The sequence below is a fragment of the Chiloscyllium plagiosum genome, unplaced genomic scaffold (genome assembly GCF_037043375.1).
Source record: "Chiloscyllium plagiosum isolate Xiang-an unplaced genomic scaffold, Cpla_swu_hap1 HiC_scaffold_42, whole genome shotgun sequence".
Taxonomy (NCBI): domain Eukaryota; kingdom Metazoa; phylum Chordata; class Chondrichthyes; order Orectolobiformes; family Hemiscylliidae; genus Chiloscyllium; species Chiloscyllium plagiosum.
This window is the reverse complement of record NW_028270180.1, coordinates 34,186,508-34,198,552: the sequence shown is the minus strand read 5'-3', so window position 1 is coordinate 34,198,552 and position 12,045 is coordinate 34,186,508. Positions and strand designations below refer to the sequence as shown.

The 12,045-nt window shown below is 43.1% G+C and overlaps 1 protein-coding gene across 1 annotated transcript in view; it reads right to left on the bottom strand.

Moving 5' to 3' along the window:
* LOC122542643 (BPTI/Kunitz domain-containing protein) overlaps positions 1-12,045 on the bottom strand; it is a 46,224-nt gene that overhangs the window by 11,527 nt on the left and 22,652 nt on the right. The window contains exons 2-3 of the mRNA XM_043680639.2: positions 4,899-5,090; positions 740-913 (exon numbers count right to left, since the gene is read on the bottom strand). Of these exons, the coding sequence (XP_043536574.1) occupies positions 740-913; positions 4,899-5,090 (366 nt within the window). The remainder of the gene's footprint in view (positions 1-739; positions 914-4,898; positions 5,091-12,045) is intronic.

Sequence of the window (12,045 nt, the reverse complement as noted above, 5' to 3'; positions counted from 1 at the left end):
TGCTATGATCAGTAAAAATGACATTGAAGCAAAAAAAAGGACTGGCGATATCCTTCTGGAAAGGATCTGATAAATTAAGTAATTTGGTCTACTTGTGACCCCTGTCTCACACCAATATGCTCGCCTTACCAGTGACACTCCTCATCGTAAGACTGAATAAAATCTCAATATTTACTGCATTTCTATCAGGTCCCCTCCCAAACACCAATCTCACCATTTTAAAGATGGTCCCCCAGCTCACCCTCAGAACTCATTCTTTCCACAAGAAAGCCATGTATCTTTTCTGACCTCACAGATTCTTTTATTCTCAGTGACTGGAATGGAACACAGCTGTGTGGGATTAGCCAGCCATTGAGTACGTGGTGTTCCATATGATTTATTCCAAACACATCCAACAATAGGGTTGACAACACTTGACAGGATTTTTTGTTGTACCTCAGCAATTTAACTCTCAGTTCCTGTGTCTAACTCTGTCTCTATCTCCTCGATCATTACCTATTCCCCCAGGATTTCTTGTCTTGCTTCAATGTGGGTGGGGAATGGATTTGAAAATGCAGCAGCAGCATGAGAGTGAGTATGTGCAGCTGTATGAGGGCGGGCAGAGGGCAACCTCCTCCGCATTGTGGGCTGGCTCCATGTCACAGTGAGAATGGGGTACCTGAGTCACAAGTAATGAATTGACCCTTTAAATTTGACTCTAGCATCATGTAGAAAGCCCCCTAATGAAAGTAGACCTTACCCATTTTACTGATACAAAGTGAATTGCATGCATCAAGGCGGAAGAACCTGTTTCCATTTCCTCCACATCCTCCGTACAAAAAGGTTTTGCATTTCTTCTTTGCACTGTCAAAGTAATAAAGCAACAAACGTCCTTTACAATCTCCAGGATCTTTTGGCAGCAAGCAAGCTCGGTCTGTTGAAAGATTACAGGAGATGACCCATCAGTAAAACTCTTCGTGATCACACTGGGCTGTATAACATGTAATAACTCAGGATGGTTGTAGTTGAATGCTAAAATAGAGCCGCTACTTGTGGAATAGATAGGCTAGTCCCAGCCCAGGACTGACACTTCTGCAGACATATCAATCAATCTAACCCCCATGCTGCCCACCTCTCTCTAAAGGCATGGAGGCTGTTGGTGGACACCACATGCTCTCTCTCCAAGGACACTAGGGCACAAATATAGCCCTGGAAGAGGAGCAAGCAGTCAGCAGAAATGACACCCTCATCTTTTTTTTTAAACAACCTGTTCAGAGATGTTATTATAAACATCTGAAACAGGTGGGCCTTCAATCCAGGGCTCTTGGCTCAAAGCTAGGGACTACAGGAACCCACGCTTGGGTCTGCTTTAAAGGTATTGTCTTACCATCCTGTTCAGAGATATTATTATACACATCTGACGGGTGGGACTTCAACCCATGTCTCTTCCCACTGTGCTACCAAATTGGGTTTGCTTTTTTTTTCTTCATTTTCTAATCAACGTGTTATTACATACCTTTGGAATAAGTGGGACCTGAAGCCAGGCCATCTGGCTTACAAGTAGGGATACTACCACTGTGTTACAAGAACTCTTTTCTTGTCTGCTTCTTTTTATTTATTTAACCCAGGTTTCTAATCAACCTGTTCAGAGATGTTATTAAAAACCTTTGGAGTAGGTGGAACATGAACTTGGGTCTCTCAGTTCAGATGTAGGGACACCACCACTGCACCACAAGAGCTCCTTTGGTCTGCTTTATAAAGGGCTCAGGTGATGAATTCCTGTTTGGTAAGTCATTAACGTTACCAAGGAACTCATCAAGCTCCATCAGGAGATTCATTAGTGACTCCCCATGAGCCTTGTAGGGGTTATCACACTTCTGGCTATACAAACAAGGAACAAGAGTAGGCCACCCAGCCAATCGATCCAAATCTCCCTTTCTCACCTCATTAGATTTTAACCTCAACTCTATGTTCCTACAATCCCTAATAATCTTTCATCCCCTTGGTAATCACTTTTACACTAATCAATCACACATTGTCACCCATTCTGAAGCTGGACAATGACTGAAGTCAGACTGAACTGAAACTCAAAAAAGACAATAATAAATTCACACTTTGCTAGAATTTCTTTACAAATATGTTCAATGAGTTGAAAGTTGAAACTAGACCTTAACTCTCAGTAACCATATAAATGTAATTTCTTGAGATTAATTTCACCTAATACAAGTACATCCCTGGTCTGACACCGCCTTTCAGTTACTGTAAGGTTTAGATCTGTTAGAACATGTATCCTGTAAGTGATAGAGCACAGACAAATAGAGTGGACATAATTTATCTATAAGATATTGTTATACCTGCCAATATGTGGTATCCACAACTGCCCTGCAAGTTGGGATAGAGATAATCAATAATTCAGGTAGTTGATAAGATGTCAAATGAAACAAAATCGCAAATTTATGGAGAAACTCAGCAGGTCTGGCAGCAATTGTGGAGAGAAAATTGACTTAATGGTTTGAGTCCAGTGATGTGCCTCCTTTTTGCAAGGTTTGTGAAGGTTTGTAGCTCAGGTTTAGGGTGTAGGTTTGCTCGCTGAGCTGTAGGTTTCATATCTAGACGTTTCATTACCTGGCTAGGTAACATCATCAGTGGCGACCTCCAAATGAAGCAAAGCTGTTGTCTCCTGCTTTCTATTTCTCTGTTTGTCCTGGATGGGGTTCTGGGGTTTGTGGTGATGTCATTTCCTGTTCATTTTCTGAGGGGTTGATAGATGGCATCTAGATGTATGTGTTTGTTTATGGCTCAGCCATACACAAACACATAGATCTAGATGCCATCTATCAACCCCTCAGAAAATGAACAGGAAATGACATCACCACAAACCCCAGGAACCCCATCCAGGAGAAAGATATAAATAGAAAGCAGGAGACAACAGTTTCGCTTCACTTGGAGGTCGCTACCGACGATGTTACCTAGACAGGTAATGAAACGTCTGGATAACAAACCTACAGTTCAGCAAGCAAACCTGCACCCTAGATGTTTGTCCTGAAGTGAGCAATTTTGTTCTGATCTGATATTTAGATCTGGAGATTCCAAGCAGAGGCAATGATGAGTGGATGGACCCTGCACTCAAAGATTCCTTTGACTCAACAGCCCTTAAGGCATAGGAGCAGGAGTAATCCATTCACCGATCAAGTTTGCTCCACTATTCAATGAAATCATGGCTAACTTAATAACTCTCAACTTCAGTTTTCTGTCTTTTATTCCCTTTTTATTTAAAAATAAGTGTATCTCAGCTTTGAATATACTTAACAACCCCACTCAACAGCCCTTTGCGGTAAAGAATTCCACTGATTCACTGTTCTCTGGGAAAAGAAATTCCTCTTCATCAATGTCTTAATAGTGGGATCCCTCATTCTGAGATTATGCCCTCTGGTCCTAGACCCTCTCACAATGGTAAAAAAACATTCTGCATCAACCCCATCAAGACCCCTAAGATTCTTGTATGTTTCAAACAGCTTGCCTCTCATTATTTTAAATTCCAATGAGCACAGGCTCAGCCTTCTCAAGCTGTCCTCATAACAAAATACCTCCACACCCAAGACTAACCTGAGTCTTTCAGGATACTCCATCAGAGCAGATTCCGAGAAGATATGACATGCAAACGATTTTGAGCTCCAGCTAAAATATCCTGTATGATAGTTAGGAGAAGGGTGAGATGCTTAGGCAGGGTGAGGTGGTTTGTGTGGGTATGTCAATTGGGATGGGTGAGGTAGTTAGAGTGGGTGAGAAGATTAGAGTGGGTGGTTAGGATAGTTGAGGTGAGTGTGACGGTCAGGGTGGGAGGTGGGTAACATGGTTAGGGTGAGGCGGTTAGGGTGGATGAGGTTGTTAAAGTGAATGAAGTGGTTAGTCTGGGTAAAGTGTTTAGGGTGGGTATGATTAAAATAGGCAAGGTCGTTTAAGTGGATTAGGTGCTTAGAGTGTGTGAGGTGTTTAAGGTGGATGAGATGGTTAGAGTGGGTGAGATGGTTGATTAGATTAGATTAGATTCTCTACAGTGTGGAAACAGGCCCTTTGGCTGAACCATTCCACACCGACCCTCTGAAGAGTAACCCACCCACACTCATTTCCCTCTGACTAATGCATCTACTCCATCGGTTGGAGTGGGTGAGATGGTTAGGGTGGATGGGGTTGTTAGAGTGGATTAGGTGGTTAGACTGTGTGAGGTGCTTAAGGTGGGTGAGAAGGTTACAGTGGGCGAAGTGGGTGAGGGCTGGATGAGATGCTTAGAGTGGGTGAGTTGATTGGAGTGGGTGAGATGGTTAGGGTGGATGGAGTTGTTAGAGTGGATTAGGTGGTTAGAGTGGGTGAGATGGTTAGGGTGGAAGGGGTTGTTAGAATGGATTACGTGGTTAGAGTGGGTGAGGTGCTTAAGGTGGGTGAGGTGATTAGAGTGAGTGACGTGGTTAGAGTGGGCAAAGTAGTTAGAGTGATTAGATTGGGCAAGGTGGTTGGAATGGGAGGTGTGAGGTGGTTAGAGTGGGTGAGATGGTTAGAGTGGATGGGGTTGTTAGAGTGCATTAGGTGGTTAGAGTGGGTGAGGTACTTAAGGTGAGTGAGGTGGTTAGAGTGAGTGACGTGGTTAGAGTGAGTGACGTCGTTAGAGTAAGAGACATGGTTAGAGTGGGCAAAGTGGTTGGAATGGGAGGTGTGAGGTGGTTAGGGTGGGTGAGATGGTTAGGCTGGGTGAAGTGGTTAGGGTGGGTGAGGTGGTTACGGTGGATGAGGTGTTTGATCCCTGAGTTTCTATGTGTGGCAAGTGCAAGTAGAAACATATACTAAGTGATTGGACTTGTCTATGAGTGTGATCCCTCAGACACTATGTACTTGCAGCCATATAGATTTAGTTTTTCACCTACCATCACCGGGATAGATGTCACCTGCCAGGCTGGAACAGTTCCTCATGCAATGTTTATCTGTGAAGAAACGGTTCGCATTTCCTCCAGCTCCTCTATAGGCAAAAATCTTACACCGGTCACTGGTTTGATTGTAATAAAATTTCACAGATGGGTTATCTCCAGTTTGTCCTTCATCCATGGGCAAGTTGCAAGCTGTAATATGGGCAAAAGCAAAGTATTATTACATGGAATTTGCAACACAGAATTTGGCCCAACCAACTCATACATGCACTTCCTCCCACTCTACTTCAACAAACTCAACTCACATATCACTTTGACAAAGGGTTAGTTAAACTCGAGCGTCAGCTCTTTTCTCTCCTTACAGATGCTGCCAGACTTGCTGAGATTTTCCAACATTTTCCCTTTTGGTCACATATCATTTTTTTGCCTCATGTGCTTCTCTATGCTATTCACTGTCCTTAAGGGTTGAGTGTGCCTATTTGTGAAGCATATGCAGAGAAGAGTCCTTCATCTGGAGTTTGCTACACTACTCAAATGCACACCTGGCTAGCTTTTATATATGTAATCTATTAATATTCTTTTGTGATGAAATAACAGAAAGGACTGGATTGAATCAAATTGAAAACTGAACAGTCCCTCAGTGGCACTGTGCAGGGGATGATCTATTAGACTAAACTCCACACAACCCTCCCGCACCATCCCACCACCACCGAGAGCCTCCATGTGCTTCAAGCATGCTGTCCAGGACATCTAGATGTAGATGTCACCATAAAAGAGAAGCCGTACACCATTTAGTATATTTTTGTGAAAACAAAACCAGACTGCACAGAACTGAAAGAAACTGAAACAGCCCATTATGGCAGAGTAATTAATAAAGGGAAGTGGGATTTGAATATAATTTGTGGGAGAAATATTTCGTAACAACCAATAATCAGACACATGCAGGGCAGGTAGGATGTAACCCTGGACTTTCTGAGGCAGGCAGAGACCGAACCACTGTGCCACAAAAGTAGATACTTGCTGCTCAATCTGTTCAGAGACGTTACTACACACCTCTGGAGCAGGTAGGACTTGAACCCAGGTCTCCTTGGCCTAGGAGAAGCGATTGAGGAGAAAGTGAGGTCTGCAGATGCTGGAGATCAGAGCTGAAAATGTGTTGCTGGAAAAGCGCAGCAGGTCAGGCAGCATCCAGGGAACAGGAGAATTGACATTTCGGGAATAAGCCCTTCTTCAGGCATAAGAAGAAGGGCTTATGCCCGAAACGTCGATTCTCCTGTTCCCTGGATGCTGCCTGACCTGCTGCGCTTTTCCAGCAACACATTTTCAGCTAGGAGAAGCGATGCCATCACTGTACCACAAGAGGGCTCCCAAGAGATGTTATTAACAATTCACAAATTATTTTGGGCACCTGTTTGACTTGTCACCTTTATCACCAAGGCATTTTGCATCCTATTAACAGAATTAGATATCAAAAACCTCAAAAGTTGAGGTTGCAGTGACTTTCCCACTCACTCCCTGGATAAAGGTGTTTCTCTCTAGAAAATCTCAGTTATATGGGCTAGACCATTTAGGACGTGTATCAGGAAAAATGTTTTCTCTCAAAAATGGATTGTGGAATCATCTACCAAAGAAGGCTGTGGAGGCCAAGTCACTGAATATATTCAAGAAATAGATAGATGTATTTTCAGATATTACAAGCACAAGATAATGGGGAGAAAGCAGGAAGATGTCATTGAGTTAGAGGACCCGCCAATGATCATAATAAATGGCAGAGCGGACTCAAAAGGATGATTGGCATGAACTCCTATTTTAAATGTTTCCATGTCATTGAACAGCATCATAATCCAATATCCTAACTGTCGAAATGTTGGGTGGATTTAATGAGATTGATTGAAAATGGGAGGTACATATAAGCAGTTTTGCTGTTAATTGAGTAAACTGGTGCAACTAACAGGTGCAACTGCTATAACATTTATGGCTGTTTCATAAGTTGTAAAACCATTCTGTCTGAAGCAATGATTTCACAGCTGTGTTTACTGAAATATGGAACACTTGTGCACCCAGAAAGCAGCAATACAAAGTCACAGGAAAAGTCCAGTGAAAGATTTGCAAAGCCATTCTGGGTCCACATTACTAGAGTCGTTCACTTGATTGCAGTCTCACAATAATTCAGATCAGGTCCAACTTGAGACCTGTTGCGACCACGCTGTCATTCTTATCTTCACACGGCCCAAACCACACATTATTACCAACCTCTCATCCACTGTTACCAACCTACAACTCATCATTACCATCCCTACATATGCCACCTCAAACACTCACTCACCCATTTCCTACATTCTACCTGAATGAGGTTAACTATTTATTGGCTTCACATCTCATGTCAGTGTTAGAGTGAAGTATCGAACATGCCACTGGAAAAAAATGCAATTGGAGAACACCACAGCATAGACAATGTGATTGGAGAACACCACAGCATAGATAATGTGATTGGAGAACACACCCGTGAAGAGAATGCAATTTTGAGTTATGTTAATGTCATAGTGACCCTGAAATAAGAGATAGAGGGACTATTGGTTAGAGTTGGAGAGGAAATTGGACAAAGCTGATATGAATGTCAGATGATGGGTTTTATGGGACAGGGCAGAATACAATGTGGGGAAGGGGTTGGGGAGGAGAGAAGTTGGCAAAGAGGTATAGAGTGTGGAGGAGGAGGAGAGAGGTTTGTTGGGAGGTGAAGGAGATGGTGTTATTGATGGCAGTTGGGGAGGGAGATTGCAGTGATCAGGATGTGATTTAATGTGGGATCATGAGCAATGAGGAAGAGTTTCTCCTTTTGTTTCCATATTCTATTCAGTGTGTTGTTTATGTTGGTGGTCACTGCAATTGAACTTTTTTTTGTTCATTTGTGGGATGTGGGCATCACTGGCTGGCCAGCATTCATTGCCCATTCCTCATTGTCATTGAGAAGCTGGGGGTGAGCTGCTTTCTTGAACCACTGCAGTCCACCTGCTGTGGATTGACTCACAATGACATTAGGTAGGGAATTCCAGCATTTCAACCCAGTCACAGTGAAGTAATAGGCAGTGGTGATCCTAGCTCCCTCATGGCAAGCTATCCAAACAGGGAGTCTCAGATTGGCATTAGGTCTCTAATTGCAAATGTAAAGATTACAGGCTGCGAATCATGATGCATTTGGGCTCTATTTCAGGATCACACTTGTGAACACTGATGTGTCTATTTATGTCCAGACCTGAATAAAAATCAGGTGGTGACATTGAAAAAAAAATGCACTTTTGTAAAAACAAATCATTTTAATATAGCCCCTATGAACATTGCCCCCTCTGAGGGATCATATGTGTAGCTTTCTCTTGTGAGGTTTCCGGACTTTGAAGAAGCACAGAGGTTCTGCAACAGTCGTACCAGAGAGCAGTCACTCCACGTTGTGATCAGCAGGTAAGACGTTGTGGAGATACAGCAGGTGAGTGGGTGACCATTTGTCAAAAGGAAAAGAGGCACCTAGTGCAGGACGACAGAGCTCCCTGAAGCTGTCTACCAGCTGTCTAATAGGGTCCTACAGCATGGAGACAGGCCCTTTGGCCCAAACTGACCATGCTGACCAAAATGTCCATCTAAGCTAACCCGATTTCCCTGCACTTGGCCCATGTCCTTCTAAACCTTTCTTATACATGTATTTGTCCAAATGCTTTTTAAATGTGTTAATGCACACATCTCAAACACTTCTGCTGGCACCTCATTCCATATGCGTACCACCCTCTGTGTAAAAAAGTTGCCCCTCAGGTTCCCTTTTTCTCTCTATAGCTCAGACCATTGAAACATCCTTGTGAATTTCTTCTCTCTCTTACCAGTTTAATAACATCCTTCCTATAGCAGGTTGACCAAAACCAAACATAATACTCCAAGTGCAGCTTCACCAATGTCCTATACAACTGCAACATAACTTCCCAACTTCTATACTCAGTGCCCTGACTGATGAAGGCCAGTGTGCCTTCACTGCCCTGTCTACCTGTGACTCTACTTTCAGAGAACCATGCACCTGAATTCCAAGGTCCCTCTGTTCCACTACACTCCTACCATTCAGGTCTGACATTTTAGGTGCCTATATAGTGTGCAACATGGCTGAGTCGGGGTGGATAACTCACAGTACCATGGTGGCCAAGACTACCCTGGGAAGAAAGAGAGAGGCTGCAGACAGATTAGAAAATTCGAGGGATAGACAGTCTAATTTATGGCTGAGATTATATGTCCCATATGGTCTGTTGCCGCCGGGTGCAAAGGTACAGGACATAATGGACTGGATAAATATCTGGAAAGGAAGGATGAATAACCAATGGTAGTGGTTCATGTGTGAACCAATGACGTAAGGAGGGAGAACTTTGTGGTCTTGCAGGATTGGTTTGAAGAGTTGGGAGAAGGTTAAAACAAAAGACCTCAGGGGTTGTAATCTCAGAAATATTATCTGTGCCGGGCTTCACCATTTTGATAAAGTTAGATCAGGGAAGTAAATGTGTGACATGAGAGATGGTGTAGAAGACACCATTTAAGATTTTTGGGACATTGGGATCACGTTTGGAAAAAGAGAATGCTGTTCAGAAGAGATGAAATGCAAGTAATCTCCTAGCTGAGAGAATAAATAGTGTTGTGGGGATGTATTTAAATTTGTAAGGCAGGTGGTGGATTGACTAATGGGTCTAGTTTGGAAGTACCAGTGAGGACAAAAGACAGAAAATAAGGAGCAGGGAAAAGGGAGTCAAGGAAGGCTTGAGTTTTGACAGTGAACAAAGAGGTAGATGTTCGCTAATGGGCAAGAAAGTGCTAAAGTCAAGGTTAAATGGTATGTATGTAAATGCAAGGAGTATCGTGAACATAACTGGCCAACTGGAAGCAGAAATTGCTCTGGGAGCATGACATAGAATCATTGACGGAAACATATTTAAAGCCAGAACAGGATTGGATACTTAACATTCGGGTTATAAGCCTTTTACTAGAAACAAGTTTGGTTAAAAAGTGAGGAGAGGAAACACTCTTGGTTAAAAAAAAGATATGATAGCCCTCGAACACTATACAGTTCCTGAATTTGAATCTATATGGTTGGAAGTGAGAAATAGGAATGGAGTGGTGACCTTGTTGGGTTTTTATTATAGACCTCCGAATAGTGGGGAGGATATAGAAGAAAGAATTTGTAGGTAGATTATAGAAATCTGCAGGACAAGGGTTGTGGTAGTTGGTGAATTCAATTATCCTTGGGTAGACTGGCAAAAAGGTAGAGTGTGAAACATGGACGGAGTAAAATTCTTGCAATGTGCGCAGGAGAACTTTCTGAGACAGTACATTTCCAGTCCTACCAGTAGGGGATTGTGCTGGATCTGGTCCGAGGAAATGAGGTAGGTCAAGTGTAGAATGTCAGAGTGGGGAAGCATTTGGGGAATAGCATTCATAATATGACAACGTTCAAAGTTAGTTTGAAAAGGATAAGAAACAATCAAGTACTAAGATCCCAAACTGGAAAAGGACAGATTTTAGGGGTCTAAAAGTTGAACTGGAGCAGGTGATTGGAAATGCATTTTGATGGTTAACATAGTCGATGAAAAATATGACACTTTCAAAAGAGGGATGAATAGGGTGCAAGCTACATAGATACCCGTGAGAAGTAAAGACGGCGTGTCCAAAGCTAGAGCACCCTGGATGAGTAAGGGTATTTAGAAGAAAATAATGGAGGAAAAGGAGACACATGATGCGTACCAGAATAATAATAGCAATAGAAATCCAAAGGGTATCTCAAGTGCAGGAGAGAGGCAAAGACTGGAATAAAGAAGGCTAAGAGAGTCATGAGGAAAGGATGGCTGACTGCAGTAAAACAAATTGTTAAATGCTATTCAAACCTATTAATAATAAAAGATTAATGAAGGATATAGCAGGGCCCATAAGGAACAAGCAGGGTAAGCTGCTCACTGAAGCAAAGGGTATGGCAGAGGTACTAAATGAATACTTTGGTTCTGCCTTTACCAAATTAGAAGATGGTGACAATGGCCTAGTTATAAATGTGGGTGTTGAGCAACCAAGCAGTACAGTGCCAGATAAAGAGAGAGATACGGGAACAAACTGAAGACCCGTTGATAGAATTTTCCGGGATTAATCCTGGAGGATGTGAAGATGTGATGCAGTTGTTTAAGAGAAAAAGTAGCAAAGAATGACTCAGGACAGGAGATCGTGTCGTCGCAAACAGGACCCCTGAAAGGTATGTTGCCTCCCAGGTGCCAGGGTCGGGACATCTCTGATCAAGTCTACAAGATTCTGAAGGGGATGGTGAGTCGCCAGGAGTCTTGGTGCATATTGGAACCAATGACATAGCCAGGAAAAGGAACAAGGATCTAAAAAGCGATTTTAGGGAGTTAGGTTGGAAGATAAAAAGCAGGCCAATCAGAGTAATAACCTCATGACTACTACCGGTGCTATGTGCTAGTGAGGTGAGGAACAGGGAGCGAGTGCCGATAAACATGTGACTACAGGGCTGCTGCAGAAGAGAGGGCTCCAGATACGTAGATCATTGGGGTATCCTCTAGGGAAGGTGGGACCTGCACATGAAGGACAGGTTGCACTAAAACCGGAGGGGCACCAATGTCCAGGGTGGGAGATTTGCTGGAGCACTTTGGGAAGGTTGGTGAGGGAAGGGAACCCGAGCTACAGATCAGAGGAGAAGGTAGTTGTTGAACAGGCAGAAATAAAGTGCAGAAAGTCTGTCAGGAAGTTGATTGGGCAAAGGGATGGTTAAAATGTGCCTGTTTCAATGCAAAGAATGTCAGGAATAAGAGTTGTCCCAGTCGAAGTGGTGTCCTTCCTCATCTGTATGTGAGGATACTACGATTGACCAACTAGCCACAAAAAGACATGACTCTCTCTCACTAGTATCCTCACATACGGATGAGGAAGGACACCACTTCAACTGGGATAACACATCCATCCTAGGACAAGCCAAACAAAGACACACACAAGAATTCCTGGAAGCATGGCATTCCAAGTGGAACTCTATCAACAAACACATCGAGTTAGACCCCATCTACCACCCCCTTGAGAAAAGGAACAGGAAATGACTTGACCTCAAGAAATAACATCACCACAGGAAATG